Below are 21,737 nucleotides of genomic sequence, written 5' to 3'. Positions count from 1 at the left end.
ACAAAGATATTTTATTTTTTTGTTTATCAAATCAGTAAGGATTAAAAGTGTCGTCTTCTGAAGGAGGGCCAAGTGAAATGTTGGGAATGTAAACTTTCTGTCTCCCACTCAAGTAAAGTCCTTGGGCTGATTTCCAGAGAATCAGAGTCTCCAGACTGGAGGAGGGAGGGCTCCCTTCCTCACAATGGTTGTCACTAAGAGTTTTTCCATGGGCCCTTTGGGGATGGTTCATTTTATCTAATTAGAAGAAAAAACTGCCAACCGAGCTGTGGGAAGGATTCCTAGACCTTTAGATAACTAATTTATTTTCTTTTTATAAAAGTATTGTGAGAATTTCTCAAAGCAGTATTATGCATTAGTAAAATTGTTCATGTTCATTTATCCATTAATCCCATTCTGGGAAGTATATCCTAAGGGAAGAACCTTAAAAGGAGCGGGGGAGGTTTTATTCCGTAAGATTACTGTCCAGTTCTAAATGTCCAAATGGTAGAGGTGTTCTGACATAACCTATTGAGGTAGCAGGATGTGAAAGAGAAAACCATGAGCTCTTTTGAATCTGAATAAACCTGGGTTTGGGCCACTTTATCAATTAGATGAATTACTTAAGTCTCTTTGCACCTCAGTTTTTAAAAAACGTGCTTTGAGACTTAGAAAATAATTTCAAGTGTAGTACACATTTCTGAATATCATCCAGACCTTGACTCTGGTACCTCTTTTACTTTATCCTTTGCTCCTTCTTTCCAGAGGACAAACACCTTTTCCCCTGCATCTCTTGAGAATAAGTTGCAAATGTGGTGCTTCTCTTTTTACCTGTAAATATTTGAGTGTGTACAGTATTTTTTAAAAAAACCACCTTTTACATAATCACAGCACAATTACCAAAAATCAGGAGATCATCTCATTAATCTACAGATCGTATTCATATTTTCCTGATTGTCCCAATAATGTCCTTTTTAGCTAATTAAGTCCTTGTAAGATCAAGGACTTGATCTTTTGTCTGATATTTTGTCATGATTAGGGTTATGCATTTTTGGTAGAAATAGCACAGAAGTGATGATCTGTTCTTAATGCATCATATCATGGTTAACAGAACATAGGTTTGTCCTATATACTGATGGTCAGTTTTATCATTTGGTTAAAGTGATGTCATTTGGTTAATGTTTCTCTAGTATCGTGGGCAGATAAAAACTCTAGTTTTTAAAAATATAAAATGGTGTTTTATATATTTGCAGTGGATGGTTGTAAGGAATTAGAAATTGTATAAGGTGTGACCAGGAAGGGGTAACTTTTATTATATATTTGACGTAAGTTATGAAGTGACTATAATATTTGAAGTCATGATGGGAAATGCCTGGTTTCTGATCAACTGAGAAATGATGCAAAATTATAATTATAGTGTAGCACTGCTGTTAAGACATTTAAGAGTCTAGTAGACTGTGTTAATGATGTATGTGTCTTTGGGTGATGGGCATAAGGATGACTTAAAAAAATCCTACTTCATCATATTTTCCAAAATTTCTGGGTGACAGATCCAACAAAAACATTTGACTCCATTAGAAAAGCTATCAGGCGCAGCCGGATGGCTCAGTTTGTTAGAGCGCGAGCTCTCAACAACAAGGTTGCTGGTTCAGTTCCCTCATGAGATGGTGGGCTGCGCCCCCTGCAACTAAAGATTGAAAATGGCAACTGGACTTGGAGCTGAGGTGCCCCCTCCACAACAACTAGATTGAAGGTCAACGACTTGGAGCTGATGGGCCCTGGAGAAACACACTATTCCCCAATAAAATTTATTGAAAAAGGAAAAGAAAAGAAAAGCTATCAATACATTCTTTATTGTGAAAGTAGCTTAGCTCAGTATAAGCCACATGAATGGAAGAGAGACCCAGAGGAAGACGTTAGTAATGCTGCTTTACTTGGCAAGGTCTTTTTTCAACTTGATAATTGCATGATAGATGTCACTAATGTTTGTTTTAGGGGAGGGTGTACTAACCTTGTTTAACTTTGAATTACCAGTTGATTTTTGCTTATTCCTCTGATTTCACAAGCTGTGGAGAACTTGTGTCACTTCCTAGAGCTCAGCCTGGCAATTTTTCTATCATATTCTGATTTATGTTTGGTGGTTTGTTTATCTAATACTAATTTACTTCTTGACTAGGGTAGTTAGCAAAGATAAAAATATTTAAAGTTCAGATTTAAAATGCTTTATATCTCATTAATGTACTGTGTTAGCATTGATTGCAATACAGCACTTGTTAAATAGCTGTTAAGTGCATCAGCTGTGCTTCCAGAAGTTATATCTAGATGGTTCTTATACCGTTTTAGGAACAAAATAGATGATATCACTGAAGAGAAATGCAAAGAATATTTGAGTCATAGTACTTAAGCTGATAAAGCTAAGTCTGAATAATTAGTAATTGGTATTTACCTTACATGTAGTAATGAATAGTGACTTTACAGTTAGAAATGTGTGGGTGAAACAGTATCCAACTGAACATAGAGAAATATGTAAAAGCCCCACTGTTGGCCTATAACGAAGTGTTATTATTAATAAGTATTCTACTTATAATCTTTTGTGAAAGTCTGTCAACTTGAGTGTTGTATTTTATAAGGTATTTTAGGAGTGGCCGGTAAGCTCTCGCGTGTTCTTAACAGCAGGGTTGCCGGTTTGATTCCTACAGGGGATGGTTGGCTGCGCCCCCTGAACTAGATTGAAAATGATTTGGAGCTGAGCTGTGCGCCCTCCACAACTAGATTGAAGGACAACGACTCGCAGCTGATGGGCCCTGGAAAAAAACACACTGTTACCCAATAAAAAAACCAAAAAAAAAAAAAAAAAGATATTTTAATGGAGTCAGGAGAAGCTTTCTTTGTTTCTGCTACTTGTGTACATTTAGTAAGCACAGGCAGTTTTCAGGTTTAAATAGTGCTGCCTATAGAGCTATTTGTGGCTGCTTACCCCCCTGACCTATTAACTTAATTGATCCTACATCCTTTATCAGAAAGATACTACAGCTAGAGTCCCTGGCTTTGGTCTAATATTCTGTGACATTTCTATTCTATATGCTGTATTTTCTGTCTGAAATGTCTTCAGTCAGACATTGTTCTAATACACATTATATAGTGAGTCATCCATCGAGTGTCCACAAGTGGTTTGCGATTTACTTTCTTGGATTTTTTTCTTTTTAGCTTTTTATTTTTACTCCTGTTTAACATGTTTCCACTCCTTTTCCTTTGCATTTTCTTTTTGACTGTCCCCAGGGCTGCTTCTGATCTGTTGAAAATTTTTCCACTAACATTTTATTATGAATATGTTCAAATCCAAAGAAAAGTTGAGTTGTACAGTAAGCACCCATATACTCAAGTTATTATTTTTTTTTGCTATATTTGCTTTATCACATTTATCCATCATTCTGTCTTATTTTTTGATGCATTTCAAAGTAAATTAAAGATATCAATCTACTTTTCCCCTCAATATTTTAGCACACATATCATGAGTTTGATATTTTGAGCGGCTGATTAGCTCAGTTGGTTAGAGTACGGTGTTTTTAATAACAAGGTTGTTGGTTCGATCCCCACATGGGCCACTCTGAGCTGTGCCCTCCAAAACTAGATTGAAACAACTACTTGACTTGGAGCTGTTGGGTCCTGGAAAAACACACTTAAAATAAATAAAAAGTTAAAAAAAATAAAGAAAAAAATATTTGTTCCGGTCTCCCTTTTTTTAAAGGTGAAATTTACACAGATACATTTTAAACATATGAGATCATTTTCTGTTGTATGCATATACCTGTGTTACCTACTCCCCTGTCAAGGTACAGAAAATCATCCACATCCCAGAAAGTTCTGCTGGTTATATTTTGTTTTCTTGGTGCAGACATCCTGCCTGCTTTAGGGTTCTGGTGATTTTATTTATGTACTGCTGACTGCTTTCACCTTGCCTCCAACCTCATTTCCATCTTGTGTACCTCTTTTCAGGCTCTTGCAGTTTTCCAATACCTCTTATGTGGACTGTGTTCTCCCAGTTTGCACATGTTGTCACTTTTCTCTGTCTTCAAGTATAAAAGGACACACACACACAAATCATCTCCCTTTACACCCCTTACTTCTAATCGCAACCACACTAGCTTAGACCCTCATTGCTACAGTCTTAGACTGCTAAAATAGCTTCCTCCTTCACTGAGAGTCAGCGTGATTGATGTACTGGACACTACACACCTCTGGTGGTTAAGAGGCCTGTGCCATTAACACCCAACATAAAAGCATGAGTAAGTTACTTAGAGGCACATTACAGAGTTGAACTGAATTGCTATCTTTAACATCCTTCCCAGCAATAAAACTAGAAGCTCTGCTTTGTGACTTAATCATTTTTATAATAGGAACTTTTGATCTTATAGAAAGATAGTGCTTCCTGGATGAATAATTTCATGATGGTTATTTTCCAGATTGCTGTGGCCCTATTCTGTGTACACTTTTAATATGTTTTTCTCAAGTTTGCATACATACTGCAAGGGTGTATATTTGGACATTTTCCTGTGTTTGTATAGAGATATGTATACTTTCTACTTAAAAGCCATAAGAAATTAGTTTATGCATATATTCTATTTTCCTTGCCTAATTGCTTAAGGACTTATCCAATTGCTTTAATCAGACCCTCCAATACAATTGGCTAGAACCAATATTCTGTTCTTGGTCTTCGGGGGAAAGCTTTCACTCAATTTCACCATTAACTATGATGTTAGCTGTGGGGTTTTTGTAGTTGGACCATATCAAATGCTTTTTCTGTGAAATGATCACGTGTTGTTCTAATGCTCTCCTAATACGGTATGTTACATTGATTTTGAGACGTTACACAACTTTGTATTTCTGGGATGAACCTCACTTGATCATAATCCATTTTGTATGTTGCTGGTTTGCTACGACTTTGTGGAGGATTTTCCTCTATATTGATAAGAGATATTTTTCTGTAGTTTTTAATCTTTCCTTGTTTTTCACTAGTTTTTAATCTTTCCTTGTTTTTCATGACTATCACACCTTTAAAGAGTACATTTATCAGTTTTTAAAATAATTGGTTAGTTATCCTCTGAAGGCAAATTATTAGTGTTTTTTAAAATACGAATTTATGGATTTAAACATTTGATGGGTTTCAGTTATTCTTAGTTATCCTTTTTGAAGTTTGAATCACTCCGTCTTTGGCCAGTGCAAGTCTCTTCAAGTTGTCTCCTGAGGGTTTTTTTTTTTTAACTATAGTCGACATTGAATATTAGTTTCAAGCGTATAGTATAGTGATTTGACATTTATATACTTTACAAAGGGATCACAATAAGTCTAGTAACCATCTGTCACCATACATAGTTATAATGTTATTGACTCTGGTCCCTGTGTTGTGTATTACATCCTCATGACTCTTGAGTCATGGCCCCGAAGTGCTTTTTGACTTGGTTTTAACAAATCTTTGATAGTTTTTTTATAAACTGGTGTGACAAGATATTCCAGACTTATCTTGTATACTTATCTTGGTACTTCCCGCTTTTTACCTAGAATCAGCTATTGCTCTAACGAACCCTGTTATCTTTTAGTGGGAAATGGTATTTAGAGACATCAAGCTGGTAACTTTACTGATGTTTATTGTTATTGGGTTGGTCATTGTTCATGGGTCTCTTCATTGAATGGAGCTATGAAAAAAATCTGTTTATTTTTTAAAAAACTTTTATTTATTTAAGTGTGTTTTTCCAGGACCCATCAGCTCCAAGTCAGATAGTTGTTTCAATCTAATTGTGGAGGGCGCAGCTCACAGTGGCCCATGTGGGGATCGAACCGGCAACCTTGTAGTTAAGAGCACCATGCTCGAACCAACTGAGCTAACTGGCCGCCCTGAAAAAATTTTTTTCTTAAGGTAGAATGCCTGATGAGTTAATGCTGATCATTCAAATTCAGGACTACTTTTATATCACATGTAAATCCTGATAATCCTGGTTCCCTGAGAACTGGAGATGGTAAAATTACAATATGCCAAAATCACTCATTTGCTTTATCCCACTTTATGTATAATTGTCTAAGAATAACAATACTAATACCACCATCATGTTTTCCCCATTCTTACTTTCGTGTCTCCCCAGCCCAGCCTTTAACATTTTAAAAAGAAGTAGGAGAGGCTCCTTTTTCATTCCAGAGGCTTCCGTAAATATTGGTTTGTTTTTATAAAATATCGTGGTCATTGGCATCAGAATTTGACATACTAAATATAAAGGTTTAAATTCTCTCTGCTGGGACAGGAAGCTGTGCATCAATCTCTATTTGTGTAAGAATTTTCTGGATTTAGGATTTTAAATTTTATCTGAAGTTAGTTGATAGAATAAATGTCTAATCAAATATTGTCTGCACACTTATTTCAAGGAAACTACTTCGTTCAATTGATTTAACTCCTTTCTGTATGTAGTAGCTTTCAAACCCACAACAGTAACACGCAGGATCGTCACACTTGTATACCCGAGGGCCTTGATCTTAATCAATATTGGTGAACATTATTCAGTAACCAAGAGGCACTCTGTGTGGGGACCTGGGAAGTGATTGCATCCTTTTACACAACAGGAATTGCACAGCCAGACTTGTTTTCACTGTTTTTTGTCTCATGCTTCCTTGTACCTGGGAACCATTGTCAGCTGTCATTCCATTATTCTATTACATAGCCAATGTTTTGGGTTATCTAGAGTAAATTAGTCACTCTGCTAGAGTTCAATAATTTGTCATCTGCTTTCTTCTATGTGAGAGTTACTATGGGGTTTTACCCTATGACAGTCTTAATACAAGTCCTCTTCAATTAATACCCTTAAAAGCATATTTTATTTGATAGATTTTATTTGATTTCTCATGTGAAAAATGATAATGTGACAGCCAGTGCAGGCCTGAATGTCAGATAGGTGCACTCACTGCTTCAGGGTACAGCCTTTGGGAACCATGGCAGCTCAATCGGCCATCAAGCCATCTGGAAGTGCAGAGATCCCCCCAATCCCCCCTTTCTTAAAATAGTTCTATATCTACATAGTACTTTGTTCATGTATCCATTGTATGCTATACCGTGTTTCCCCGAAAATAAGACCTAGCCGGACAATTAGCTCTAATGCGTCTTTTGGAGCAAAAATGAATATAAGACCCGGTCTTATTTTACTATAATATGACTGGGTCTTTATAATATATAATATATAATGTAATACCGGGTATAATATAAGACCGGGTCTTATATTCATTTTTGCTCCAAAAGATGCATTAGAGCTGATTGTCCGGCTAGGTCTTATTTTCGGGGAAACATGGTTCTTTCTCCCTTTGAGGCATCATTTAGTTTTATTTCTAAAATAAGTATATGCTTAATAGTCACCATTAATGCTATGTCAGTGTCTCTAGTCATTTTGATTTTCTCAACCCAGTGCTGCTGTTGCTTCCTCAGGAAAGGTTCATGGTAATAATACCTGAGTTCTTTGGTGCTGGTAACAATTCATGCCCTTTATACTTGAGTATAAAGTCATTTTGTTGGCTGTAAATGCTAGGCTTATACTTTCTTCACTTGAGTTTCTTAAATGTTACTTTATTTTCTTTTTGCACAAAGCATTGCTTTTGACAAGTTTATTGATACTCTTCGTATTAAGTTTCTTGCCAGTTCTGCCTTCATACCCAATGGATATTTTCATTTTACAGTCCTAATCTTTTACTAGAAAATGTCTTAGTGTGGGTTATTATGGGTTGATATCTCAAGTATACGGTATGTTTTCTTCACATATTTAAACGTTATTTGCTTTCCTGACATTTTTCTTGAATTTTAGTTTTAAGCATTTGTACTGTTCCCTGTTTCTTCTTCAGAGACTTGTATTATCCATAGGTTCAGGTTGTGTTTTCTTTTACCTATGTTCAATATTAAACTCTTCCTTTTTTCCCGTTTCTTCTTTTCTTTTCATTTCTTTTTTACTATAAATATTTTCCCCTTTCACCTGATATTTCTCTTAAGGCATTAACTGTTAAAAGTTTATTTTTGTGTTTCTTCTGGTTTAATCTTCATTTTCATTTTTGAACTGGAAAAACTTAGATACATGTTACTCTTTTTTTTTTTTTTTTTTAAGATTTTATTGGGGAAGTGGAACAGGACTTTATTGGGGAACAGTGTGTACTTCCCGGCCTTTTTTCCAAGTCAAGTTGTCCTTTTAGTCTTAGTTGTGGAGGGCGCAGCTCAGCTCCAGGTCCAGTTGCCGTTTTCTAGTTGCAGGGGGCACAGCCCACCATCCCTTGCGGGAGTCGAACCAGCAACCTTATAGTTGAGAGGACGCACTCCAACCAACTGAGCCATCCAGGAGCTCAGCGGCAACTCAGCTCAAGGTGCCGTGTTCAATCTTAGTTGCAGGGGGCAGAGCCCACTGGCCCATGTAGGAATCGAAGTGGCAGCCTTCGGAGTTAGGAGCACGGAACTCCAACCGCCTGAGCCACTGGGCCGGCCCCAATGCATGTTATTCCTTTATGTCTTTTATCATTTTCTTCATGCTCAACATCTTTTAGTACATTTTGAAGCAGAAGATAGCAGTTTTGCTTTGTTCTTGACCCTCCCCCTCTTTTTTTGGGGACATGCTTTCATTGACTATAGGAGTATTCTCCTGCTCCTTATTCTTTTTCTCTTACAATAATTTTGTATGTGATTTGACATTTATTTTTCTATCTTTTTTTTTTTAAACTTCACAAATAGGTTTTGTCACCATGAAAAGTGAATTTTAAACAGATTCTTGGACTGGAGGCTCATATCCATCAGCTCGTTTAACTTTAGCACCTGTCTCACCCCCAGTAGCTTGTCCAGAACTGCTGCCCTCACCATGAAGTTCCATGAGTTTTCCAAATTCAAACTTAGGCTTCTTCAGCGTTTTGACTTTTCTAGCAAAGACATCATGAGCAGATAAACAGATTGACAGGCCTTTTCTATGTCTTTTCCAGTGCTACCTGGCATCAATTTATTGACCACTTCTTTCAAGTTGTTTGTCTGTACCTCTGCGGTCACGATTTCCATCATTATCCAGATTTGACAGACCTGTTGATGCTGAGCCTAAGAGGTCTTCCAAACCTGATTATTGTGCTTTTTAGTAAAACCACCACAGAATAGATGAAGCAAATAGCCATCAGTAGTCTTGACATGAATGTGAGCTTCAGTCATGGTCTGCCATTTTTTGACCATGGAGCACGTTCTGTCATGGGTAAGGTCCATGCCATGGAAATTAGTCAGGCAGTTTTTGCCCTGAACATCCTCAGTAATTATCTTGACTTTTCTAAATGCAACTTCATCATTCTGCAGATCAGCTAGGCTCACTTCTCATGGACTCTTGAGACCATCAGATGCGATTTTTGTTTCCTTGAGTTCTAGTGTTTTCCCAATATTTCTTCTATTGAACATAGCTGGTGCTTTCACATCATACCAATCTTTTTTAGAAAATGGGTCAGCCACTTTCTTCTTGGCTCCCTTCTTGTCGCCTTTCAAAGTGCTTGTTTTTGCCGACTGCCTTGGTTCTGCTCCTTCCTTCATTGCTCATTTTTATGTGAAATGAGTTTTCTTGGACTTTTAGACAGCAATTATGGTTCAGAGTGGCTTTTCCAATTTCAGAAGAGTGTTTCCTCTTTTCTATGTAATTATGTTGGCTTGCTTTCTGAGATTTCCTGGCTCTGTTTTCTTTCCTCATTGTGGATTTTTTTTTTCTTTCCTGTGTATGTGGCTCAATTATAATTCTACTCCTAGTAGTTTCTCTTGATGGGAGCCCTAGCTGGTTAGTTTCAGGAGTTTATGACAGTAACTATCCCGGCCTTTTGAAACCTTTCTTCAGTCCTGGCACTTAGCTTATAATTGGAGTCGTCAAAACTGTACAGCCCTACAGTGCCAGCTGCTATTCTCAAATTGGCCCACTTTACTTTCCAGTGAATACCTCTTAACTACTTGGGGTTTTCCTGTTCTTAGACCAGTCAGACACCAGTGCTTGCCTCTGTTTACCTGACATGGCACAAATTAATACTAGGCAGATATTGTATCTGTTGGTGGTTTTTCTTGTTTGTATTTTGAGGTTTGTGAGGGATACCTTGTCACCTAGTTTTGTTGTATATTGTTGTCCATGGGATTTTGGTTTGGCAGTAAAGTTGCAAGAGTAGTTTAGAGACCTGTCATACTCCTTATATATTTTTTTTTCCAAGGAGGGCACAGCTTCCAGTGGCTCATGACGGGATCAAACCAGCAACCTTGTTGTTAAGAGCACCGTGCTCTAACCAACTGAGCTAATCAGCCATCCCTACTCCTTATTTTTTTAACATGGTGCCACTTTTGCTCTGTCATATTATTTTGTCATGTCTGTATATACATATACACACATACATTAATTCTGAACCGTTTGAGAGTTTATTAAATACAATTTGCCTTTTACCCTTTAATATTTAAGTGTGTATTTCCTGAGGACAAGGATGTTTGTTTATATAGACACAGTTGCACTATCAAATTTTGTTAAGTTTGGCATTGCTACAGTGTTCTCTATGGTTCATATTCCAGTTTTGTCAGTGTGGAATTTTTACTTATTCCGTAATGTCAATTACTCCAGTAATGTTCTTTATAGCCCGTTTCTCCCTTTCAGTATAGAATCATCACATATTCCATTTGTTTGACATCATTTTAGTCTCCATTAATCTGAAATAGTTCTTAGCCTTTGTCTTCTCTAATATTGGTAATTTTGAAGAAATATAGGCCAGTTATTGTATAAAATGTTCTTCAATTTTAGTTTGTCTAATGTTTCCTCATGATTATATTCAGGTTCTAGAATTCTAATTGGAATGCTACATAACTGACCTTGAGTATTTCTGAGTACCACATGTGGAGTCACATGATAATCTGTCTGTTCCTCATTGAGGATGTTGATTTTGATCATTCAGTCTAGGTTTTGCCCATTTCCTCTAATTTATTGTTACTATGTTTTGTCTAGCAACTGAAAAACAATCTTTGTGGAGACACTTTGAGACCATGTGCAAGTAGCCCGCTTTTCCCCTTAAAGTGAACAATATTGATTCTTTTCTGAACTAATCTTTATTCTGTTGGTTGCAAAATGAAGATGTCTAGCTCTTATTAGTTTCTTTATCATTACAATATTAATAAGTATATTTTTAAAAGTTTACCCTTAACTAGTGATCTAAGAAATACAAATTAAGCCAAATAGGGACCATTTTATTGATTAAATTGGCATTTTTAAAGTTGGGAAAGTTTTGAGGAAGCAGGCTCTTTTATACTGCTGGTGGAGTATACGTCTTTGCAGACTTTGTGCAGATCATTTCTGAGCTGAAGGTATGAGATTTTAACTTTTTTTTTTAGACATTTATCTTTGTCTTTTCAGAAAGCTACCATGGATGTATATACAAATTAGGTATAAAATGGATCTCTGTAGTGTTTAGGTAGTAATGAAAAATTTGTGAGTAAATAAAGGCAGGACCTATCCAGTGGATTGTTAGGCAGTCAATAAACCTGCTATAGATCTTCACAATAAATTGGTGTGTGTGTGTGTGTGTGTGTGTGTGTGTGTTACCCTACTAAGAAATAAAAATAGGATTCTGTTTTTGATGTGAGAGAAAAAAATGTAAGTGCCAAATAGTTTTCCTACTAGATGGTTACCTAGTAACCATTACTGCCTATGCCTGCCTGCTGTGACCTTAGTTGAACTGCTTATCTCTATAATTCTCTTGAGGGATCTGTGACAATATTGTAATTTAAGGAAATGTAATTGTGGGACACAGCATTAGTGTGCTTGGAAATGGAGCGAGGCTGAATGAATATGAGTAAGGTTCGATTTTTAGATTTGATAACCAGGTAGTGGAAGATACTGGTGTTAAGAAAAGAGGGCAAAAATTAGTCATGTAGGCTTTCAGTATCAGGGGCACCAAGGGTTTACCTTCATTCATAAAAGGTTGCCATTACCCAAAACCCAAATGTATAATGGGAAGTGCCATCTTTCCAGATCTCATCCTCCCCTTTGATTTTTCCCTTTTACCTCATCCAGTTATTTCATGCCTTTGGTCCTTTTGGCTTCAGCATTAGGACTCCTCAGTTGGGTATGGGTCAAGAAAATGATTGTCTGATGTGCAGGTAGATAGAGAGTGTATGTAAGGCCCTTTCCCTTTACACTGGGCAACACTCAGGTAAAATTGGCAGTACGGGTACACACTGAGTTTCTGTAAAAACATTTCTCTGGCTGTAATGTAGTAGCACTATAAAGAGTTCAACTGAGGTCACAGTAGGCAGGCATAGTTTGGGATGAAGGGATTGGCCATTAGATTGGAGGGAAGAAGCTAAAGCTAGCTAGATCTTGTATAATCAGTTACCTTTATGAACTACGAGATTATTTGAAATAAACATGTATTTAAAGCAGAGAAGAAAAGTTGTTCATTATTAGCTCCTTGTGGGGATCATTCAGTAATTTGAACTGTTTAACTTTTTAAACATTTATGTTGGGAGTTAGTATAAATTTTAACTAACAAGGGTAATTTTTGAAAAAAAAGTTAGCTGTTTTAGAGTAATTTTATGTTTACCAGAAAGTTGCACAGAGATAGAACAGAGGGTTACTGTTTACCCCTCACCTAGTTTTCCTGTTGTTTTAACCATGGTACCTAGTCAAAGCTAAGAAACCAAATTGTTATATTATTAACCCACTGCACAAGAGTAACTTTTTTTTATGCCTTTCTAATTTTTTGTTGCCAAAAATACCACAAAAGGAAACCTCAAAAATTCAGTAATCTGATTTTTTTCAAAAGAATTTTGATTGGAAAAAGGCAGCTGGAAAAGTTCTTTTCTGCAGAGGTGACTAATTTCGTGTTTGAAAGTTTCTTTTTAAAAAATTTTGTTAAACCATTTTTTAAAAATTGTGGTTAAAAAACAGTGACTTTAAAAATAAATTTTATTTAGATAAATACAGACTTTTCTCTTTAGAACTGACCATTATACTTTTTTAGAACTTTTAGAGCTTTTTTGCTTTTTTGACAGCAAAGCTAGTAGTTCTAAGCTTGTGTCCTGGCAGTAGTTCCCACTGCTTCCTGTTCTTCCACTTTCTTTTGTACTGGTTACTCCCATTTCCCCAGGAGAAACAAAATTCAAATGAGTACATGGCCAGTGTAGATGAACGAAAGAACTTTAGGTCATTTGGCCAAAGGATATGGGATCTTTATGCTATTTAATTTGATAGTTATTTACCTTAGGGGAACAGATTGTATACATTTGAGAGGTCGTAATTCAGCGTTCTTTTGTTTTTTTTTAATCAGCATTTCTGTTACCATAGTGCTGGAGTGCTTGAGAGCTTTTACCTATTTGCATCAGATTTTGGCATCCAACTTACAATTTTGGTGCTTAAATCTTTAACAATTGGTATGTACTTTCCAGGCAACAGCTGAACAGATGCGTCTGGCTCAAGTGATCTTTGATAAAAATGATTCAGAGTTTGAAGCTAATGTTAAACAGGTATGTTTCTAGCAAAGGATGCTATCATTTTTGTAATGTATTTTTATTATGCTTTAAAAAGATAATTTTACTAGAGATTTTAATTTTAAAGTATGCTTTTTGCTTAGTCTCAACTGTATTTTGAACTTGTGATTAAATACCTGTGTTGGTAGCTACAGTGAAGGAATTAAATGTGTTCATCCTCTTGGCAGTAGAGTCTTTGAGTTGTATTAAATGTGAAAAACGAGCTAGACATTTGTGAAAGCACATTGACATTGTCTATACAAGTATATAGAAAGTATATTTAGTTTTTAGCAGGTTCTCAGAAAATTTTGTTTAATTTAAAGGAGAGCTGAGTTGCCCTTTCAGACTTGGTGGTGATTCAAAACATATGTTGGAAAAGTATAAAATTAAATTTTAGGGTGATATCTGCACTTAGAACTTTATTGAGAGGACTTTTGGATAACATAATCTTAATTTCAAATTCTTCTTTCCTGATAAATCTTCTTTTCCCTTCAAGATTCTAGAAACCAATCTATTATAACTCTTACCTCAGTCCAACCTGGTAGAGGTCTAGCAGTAATTGTTCCTTAGCGTTGAACATCCCACAGTGAGCTTGTTAGCCCTTTAATGTGTAAACTGTTTGTTCTTACATGTAGTTGCGGTCATCAGACCAATGGTAATATTTTTGGAAGACTACGAAAAGGATTTATTAAAAATTACAGAACTCATTCTCTGGAATGAGGTTTATGTACACTGTGAGACATACTATGTATTATATTGCCCTTTATCTGAATAGCATAGCTGATGTATAAAAAAAGAGCACTGGTCCAGGAGTTCAGATTTTTAAGTGATGACTTAAAACTTTCACTAATCCAGTCACTGGAGGGATTTTGATACTTATTGTGTATTTTAACAATTAGCGTTTGACAGGTATTGGGTTAGTACAGATCACTGATAAAAATCTGACATTATTGGTAGATAGTTCAAAAACTGAAGCACTGGAAAGCTCTAGAGTGTGTAGAACTTTTGCTGTGTAATAATACAGGGAGGAAATGAAAGAGAATGGTGTACTGCAAAGAGAGCTGTATTTGTGAGATCAGGAGACCTGAATTCCAGGTAGGCTTTGCTATTAATTAGTTTTTTGACCACAGAGAAATCACTTCACATGCTGGGGTCAAACTCTTTTGAACTGCAGCTAGTACATGCTAAAATAATTAAACATAATTAAAACTCAACAGATACTTAAATCATACATTTGCTAACTGATAATTGAGAAATCTGTATTGTGCCTCATCTACAGTTTCTTAGGATGAAAATGTTAAGTAGCTTAATTTCCCTTGTTAAAGAGAATGCACCAAGACTTCAAATTACTTTAAACATAGCACCCTGTTGAAATTGCTTGAGAACTTAGTATATCTAGGAATGAATTTTGTGATAGCCGCAGAATTCCACCAGTGAGACCTTAGGGTGTTATGACTTATGTATGTGTGTCCTAATCCAAGCAATAGTAGCCTACGTAGGGAATTTTGTCTCTGTGCAACACAGTTGGACTGGATATTCTGTTAATGGTGGCCACATACTCACATTTGGTCTTTTGGAAACATAGTCCCACTTAATATTCGAGTAGTTCAGATTCTGGGGCATCCAGGCCATTGTACCAACTTTGAGTAGTCAGCTGATCCTGAGTATTCTGAGGATGTTGGTGTGTGTGTGTGTACACATATATACACATACATATATAGAGAGACATAACGCATATATGAGTATGCTGCTGATTAATAATCTGATACTTGATCAGCTTGGAGGAGCACTGATTTGTTTGACTCTGTCAATATTGGTGAAAAGACATGAGTGGCCACAAAAAAACAGGTAAACCTGTTCTTGGATTGTAAGTTCAGTGTCTAGAAGAGGCCATCTTCATGTGGAAGTATTGCAGAGTTTCTATCTTTATATAGAAGAATCTTAAAATTAATATCAAGTACCGTTTTTGGGTCTTCTAACCATTTTATAATTTTAACAGCTAATGGAAGTGACAGGAAAAAATCAGGATGAATGCATAGTGGCCCTACATGACTGTAATGGAGATGTGAACAAAGCTATCAATATATTGCTAGAAGGGAATTCAGATACGGTAAGATTATTAATAAGTATTACTAATTGATATGCAGTGCTAAGATTTGTCAACAATTCCATATTTTAAACTTCACCTTATATGGGGGTGGGGGTGGGGGGGATTATGGGTGCCATTCCATATTTGTTTTAAGTTCCAGAAAGAACACTAACCTGAAATGACTGTTTTTGTTATATATGGTTTCTTTATGAAGTCGTAGAATCTGAAGACTTGAAAGAGAACTTGGTCATCTACTCCAGCCTTACACAGTTTCCAAAATTCTCTGGGCCTGTGGACATTTTCACCACCTGAAAAAACTTCTCTTGGCTCCACTGCTCATGTTTCTTCATCTCAGTCGTCACCTCTTACTACTCCTTATATCTCTAGACTAACAGAAAACCAGGATTTGCTGGTATATCTATTTGCTTATGTGTGAATATTCTACAGACACATTGTCGTGACAGTTTGACAGATATATAAAAGGAGAAAAGTTTTTTTAGCTTAGTAAAGTTTGAGGAATGTGTAGTCACACTAGAGTTCCTCATCCTTTTTATTTTAGGAAGGATGCAACTAAATAAAGCCACGTGAGGCAATTGTCAGCCCTAATCTTTTGATTCTTACATGGAGATTGCACAGTATTTCATTTGTATTTTTAAACTGAGGAAACCATGTCAGAGCAAATTAAAACAAATAATGGTTTATCTAAAAAGGGGTACAAAGATGAACAAATCAAAAAGTGCCTTCCTTGTCAGTGTTCAGGTTTAAATCAGGTTCTCATTTTTAGGGATAGGCTGTATTAGAGTCAGGCTGTATAAAAATGAACTGCCATGACAAGTTCAAAAGTATAATGAGTATCTTCTTATTTAATATGAAACAAGGAGAATGAATTTTGTAATTAAGTAATTAGATACTTGGGAACATATTTCACTATTTAAGGATAGCAAAGAGTGGGTAAAATTCCATGCAACATAACACTGATTCTCATGGTAAACTATCAAATATGTCAGTTTAATGGGATAATATATGTTAAGTGATGAAATAAAGTTTTGAATTGCTTTTGTTTGCTGACAGGCATGTATTCACTGGGTGTTATAAAATATAGGGAATGTGTTTACTTCATTGCTAATGGATTTAGTGTAGAATGGCTCTTTGTTTTCAAAATGAACTGAAGAACTTCCCTCTTTATTAAAAAATAAAAGCACTGAATAAATGAAATATTTCTAAATCATTAACTGGAGGGCCTACTTTCTTTTTTTTCATGGTAGAGGTAGGGCGGGATGCTAGTTACTGTAGCCATCCTTTTACCTCCAGCAGATTTCATTCCTTTTCTGTGGTAGTTGGGTGAATTTTTGTCATAAAAGTCCAGTTCTCTCTCTGGTTTATTCCTCTCCTCATTTGGGACTGAATCCAAAGGAGGTTATTCTGGGCTGAATGTTACATGAAGAAAATTTCTTTGGTTACCTCTTGAACCTGGAAATCACATAGTGGTCGCCAGATCTGGCTTGTTTTCTTTAAAGAGCAGAAAATAGCAAATTAGGGCTTGAATACAGACACAAAAGGTTCATGCTTGTTTGGAATTAAGAGGGCTGTGAGGGAAATGCAGAAGCAGAGGGAAAGTCCATTAGAAACCCTTGTTTGTTTAGGATTATTCTGTGGTGCATGTTTTCTTTCATACTGTTTGCCTTGTCTCTTACCTGGTGGCTCTCTGCAGCACCTCTGGCTAACCAGCTGTAAGGAATATATTCTCCTGATTCGGGTAGAATTATTTGGAGTGGGGGGGTGCCAGAGAATGTAAACACCAGGATTGGGTTGCTAGGAGCAAGAACATTTAAGGTAATCCATGAAAGCAAGCAAATCTTGTCCTATTGGCTAACCTTACTTTGTGCCAAGGTCTTCTGAAACAAAATTATTACTTTGAAAAAATGTCAAGTGGAATTGTCCATGATATTTTAAAGCATAAGTTTGTCTTTCTCATGTAAGAGTAGCTGTCACAAAGGAAAGCATTGAACATGATCCTAAGTACAGAACTTAACGTTTCATCATAATGCTTTTTGTTTGAGTGACAAAACTTTGAAATATCAGTCCCTTCTATTAACATACATTTTTTTTCTTTCTTTTAAAGTACAGTGGTACCTTGGTTTTCAAACAAAATCCGTTCTGGAAGACCATTCGAGTTCTGAAATGTTCGAAAACCGAGGTGCAGTTTCCCCATAGAAAGTGATGCAAAATGGATTAATCCGTTCCAGACCTTTAAAATCAACTCCTAAAACTGCAAATTTAGCGTGAATTTTACTATCTAATGATACCATAGATCCATAAAATTTACAGCGTTCTTAAACCGAAATGTTCATCAACGGAGATGTTCGAAAACCGAGGTACCACTGTAATTTGTTTGTGTTGTGTAGGTCTAGGCAGATATGAAGGGGTAGAGGAGTGATTTTGAATGAGCTGGCCTGGAAAGCTTCTTTTCAGATTACTAAATGTGATGTCTGGGAGAACCATTGCTCTTAGAGTTTCTTCAGACCTGTTCAACAAGTAGCAAAATACAGATAACAAAGGTTGACAGAAGTTCCGTAGAAAATCTTTTGTAATTATTTGGTTTACTTTAAAAGCCTGTGTGCATGCTTGTGGACTGTTGTGCAAAATGTGTGATATTCTGTCTAGCACATACTGTGGTGTTAAACCTCTTGCTCCTTAAAAGTTCCTTTGCTGCTTTCCCCCCAAAATAAGTTCTTGTCAGTGTTTGTAGAGTTCACAAGCCAACACTTGTTTTAAGGTATATCCTTTGCTGAAAGAAACGGAGTAAGATGTTTTTCTCTCTTCAAATAGAAAGCCTGACACTTCATAATGATTGAGTACTTTTAGGTCTGGCAGTGTAAAGACATTATAAATTGTATATATATGTACCTTGTCCTGACTCGACTGTGTAGAAACTTTTCAGGACCACTTGTTAACCTAAGATGACAGGATTCTATCTTATGTAGCTGTCTTGTTTATTCCTATCAGTGAACATCATAAATTAAGTTTGTACACTGTGGAATATTTTTTCTGGAATAAATAAGTTTTATTGTTTTCTCTAATTAAAAAAAGCAATGTAGAAAGATAAAAAAGTTAAATTAAATGTCCTCACTTAGATAACTGCTTCTAACTTTCTTCTGTACACACACACGTGTGTGCTCTTATTTGAACTAAAAAATGTAATCCTATTTTATATGTTGTTTGCTAATAGCTTGCTTCACTTAGGTCATGGCTTTCTGTGTACACCTGGGTAACTATTAAAATGGCTACATACTACTCCTTTATGGATTTTGTAGAGTAGATAGTCTCTCAACTAGATATTTGGATAATTTTTCCCCATTTATTCTGCTGATCATTGTCCATATAGTAATGGCTTGCACAATTATCAGATTATTCCCTCTGAATAAAGGCTTAGAAGTAGAACTGCTACGTCAAAAGCTGTGAACTAATTAAATTTGGATACTGTTGCGAGGTAGACTTCCAGGAAGGTTAGAATAGATGCATTTTACCAGAACTAAGAATTCCTGAATATTCTGTGTGACTGTTGGGTGTTGATTTTTTAAATCTTTATCAAAGCTGAGAGGTGGAAAATAACTTGTTTTAATTTGTATTTTTTCACACCCGATCATTTTATATGTAACTAAATATATGAGTTCATCAGAGGTTATAGATATTGAAAAAATGTCTTAAAAATGTTTTAAATCTGGCCTCCATTGTTTTGGAAATAATTCAGCTATATCTCTTTAATTTTAGTTTATTAATTTCCAGTGCTTATGTTTATTTGGATATACAACATTAGCAATTTTCTTAAGACTTTTTTTTTTTTAAAGCTTAAAATAGTTATTGCTCTTATTTTGGGATTGAATCACTTCACATCTTTTGTGAAAATAAGGAAGATTATGAAAAAGGAAATAGGCCAATTTTGGGGTTTCCCAGTAACACACCCTGATTGATATCCTAATACTTTTATATTCACAAGAACATAGTGTCTCATTCTTTTTTTCCAGCAATTTTAAAATATATGGTATGCTTTGATTTGGCATCACCATTAGAGGAGAGGTGGAGATGGGAGATTATATAAAAAATTTGATTTCTGTTTAGAACAGGTCTTTGAGGTTGAAATTTTGGGAACTTAATTAAAAAAGAAAAGAACCCTAAATTTTATTTGTCCACCATTAAAATTTTATAGATACTTACTTTGGATAACTAAATAGGAAAAGTTGTATTCCTGAGATTTTAGGGCATCATTTTATGTATTTAATCTTTGAACTAATCTATGTATTTAATAGGTTTAAGGCCTCCTACTGAGGTAGGTGGGAGTGACATAGCGTGGGAGCTTAGGGAGATAACATTTACTTCATTCTCAATTCAGCATAGGAAAAAGTTTTCTGGTGGGACAGCATATAGTAGTATGTTGTCAATCCAGCTAGTTGCTGTAATCTTTTGTGCTTTATATAGCAAAGGAGTTTAGCAAAAGTTTTGCTGTCTTTATCATCAGAAAGTAGAACTATATGGAAAAGAATCAAAATGGTAGGCAAGTGAGCTGCAAGGTGTGGGTAATTAGGTTTGAAAGACATGCATGCACTCTTGATAATTGTGCACACTTTGAATGACAACTCTTATCTTCGGTAGACTTCATGGGAGACTGTAGGGGGGAAGAAGAAGAATTTTGGAAAAGAAAGCTCAGAAAATAAAGAGAATAGAGAGAAGAGAAGTGAGAGAGAAGTGAGTCGTGGACGTGGAAACAACAACCGGAAAGGAAGAGGTGGCAATCGTGGGAGAGAGTGTAAGTATAGACCTTTTCCCTCATGTAAGTATAGACCTTTTCCCTCAACTTTTTGTGATGAAAATTTTCATGGATACTGAAAAGCTGAATGTTCCAACGAATGCCCATAAACCCGCTTCCTCAATGTAACATTTGTTATTTTTCCTATCAGCACTGACCTGGGCTGTAGGTAGTTGTGTTGCGTGTCTTAAGACTGCCTTCTGTTGTGGATCAAGTGCATCCTCTAATTTTAAAGGCTTTTCATTTACTAATAGGTGAAGGTGTTTATTCTTTCTAACTTAGACGAATACTTATGACATAGGCAAGGGTTAGGTTAAGCAGAAAGTTGTTGAATATGGAAGATTTTCTTCCATTTAACCTAAGTTTTGGCATCATTTACCCAAAACAACACAACCTGCTGTATAAACATACCAAAGTAGCTAAATTATGAATAAATAAAATATAAATATTTAACATATCACCTTACAGACTTTTGCTAGTTTATTCCATGGATATTTACTGAGTATTTACTATGTAGCAGATACTCTTATAAGTATATAGCAGTGAATAAAACAGAAATATTTGCCCTCCTAAAACTCACTTTTTAATGAATGTAGAATGAGATGTAATAATAAAAAAGTAACGTATGTTAATATAATATTTTAATGATATTAATGTGGAAATTATGCTGTTGAGGGGCGAGGGAGGCAGAGAGATGGGGGTTATAGGGAGGAATGTAGCAAATTTAAATGGAGTGGCCACCAAGGAAGGCCTAAGGCCTCACTGACAACTCTTGTGAGTTAAGCCCTGAAAGAGATGAGGGCAGCAGGCTGTGCCAATATTGTTCATGAGATTTCTGTATTATATTGGAATCATTAATGCCAATATAGGAATGAGGAGAAGACACTTAACATCTTCTGGATGCTATTCTATGAAAACTGTCTCTAACATTAATTTCCCCAATAACTCAATATATTTCCTTGGTGGTGTTATTTTGCTACTCCGTGCCTTTTCCAGGCCTTAAACCTAACCAATGAGCAAATTTTGTGGTGTAGTACATAGTTGAATAACAAAGGTGGTTTTTTTGAAGCAAACTTACTTTAGGGAGAGTAAGTCCAAATAAAAGAATAAAAGAAAGAAAAAGTGGTATGTCATTTTATTTATTCTTCCGCACATCCCTCCTCCCCCCCACTCCTGTTCAAGCCGTTGTTTCTCAGTCTAGTTGTAGGACACAGCTCCCTGGACCATGCTGGTATTTTCAGCCTTGCACTCCCCACTGGCTGAGGCAGTCGGTCGCCGGTCATCGGTCGGCTGCTCACAACAGCTCATGGCAGCTCTCACTGGTTGCTAGCCACTCATGCTGGCTG

General features: G+C 36.0%; 1 protein-coding gene and 1 pseudogene across 5 annotated transcripts in view; one reads left to right on the top strand and one right to left on the bottom strand.

The window, feature by feature from the left end:
• UBAP2 (ubiquitin associated protein 2) overlaps positions 1–21,737 on the top strand; it is a 103,247-nt gene that overhangs the window by 25,984 nt on the left and 55,526 nt on the right. For 4 of the 5 annotated variants that reach the window (XM_033121992.1, XM_033121994.1, XM_033121991.1 and 1 more), the window contains 3 exons: positions 13,418–13,495; positions 15,498–15,608; positions 20,238–20,391. In XM_033121992.1, the coding sequence (XP_032977883.1) occupies positions 13,418–13,495; positions 15,498–15,608; positions 20,238–20,391 (343 nt within the window). Of the gene's footprint in view, positions 1–13,417; positions 13,496–15,497; positions 15,609–20,237; positions 20,392–21,737 lie in introns of those variants that run through there. The other variant, XM_033121995.1, reaches the window with a different exon arrangement.
• LOC117031490 (40S ribosomal protein S3a-like) lies at positions 8,748–9,518 on the bottom strand (annotated as a pseudogene).

This window comes from Rhinolophus ferrumequinum, chromosome 12 (genome assembly GCF_004115265.2).
Source record: "Rhinolophus ferrumequinum isolate MPI-CBG mRhiFer1 chromosome 12, mRhiFer1_v1.p, whole genome shotgun sequence".
In the NCBI taxonomy this organism is placed as follows: domain Eukaryota; kingdom Metazoa; phylum Chordata; class Mammalia; order Chiroptera; family Rhinolophidae; genus Rhinolophus; species Rhinolophus ferrumequinum.
This window is presented reverse-complemented; position numbering and strand designations above follow the sequence as displayed.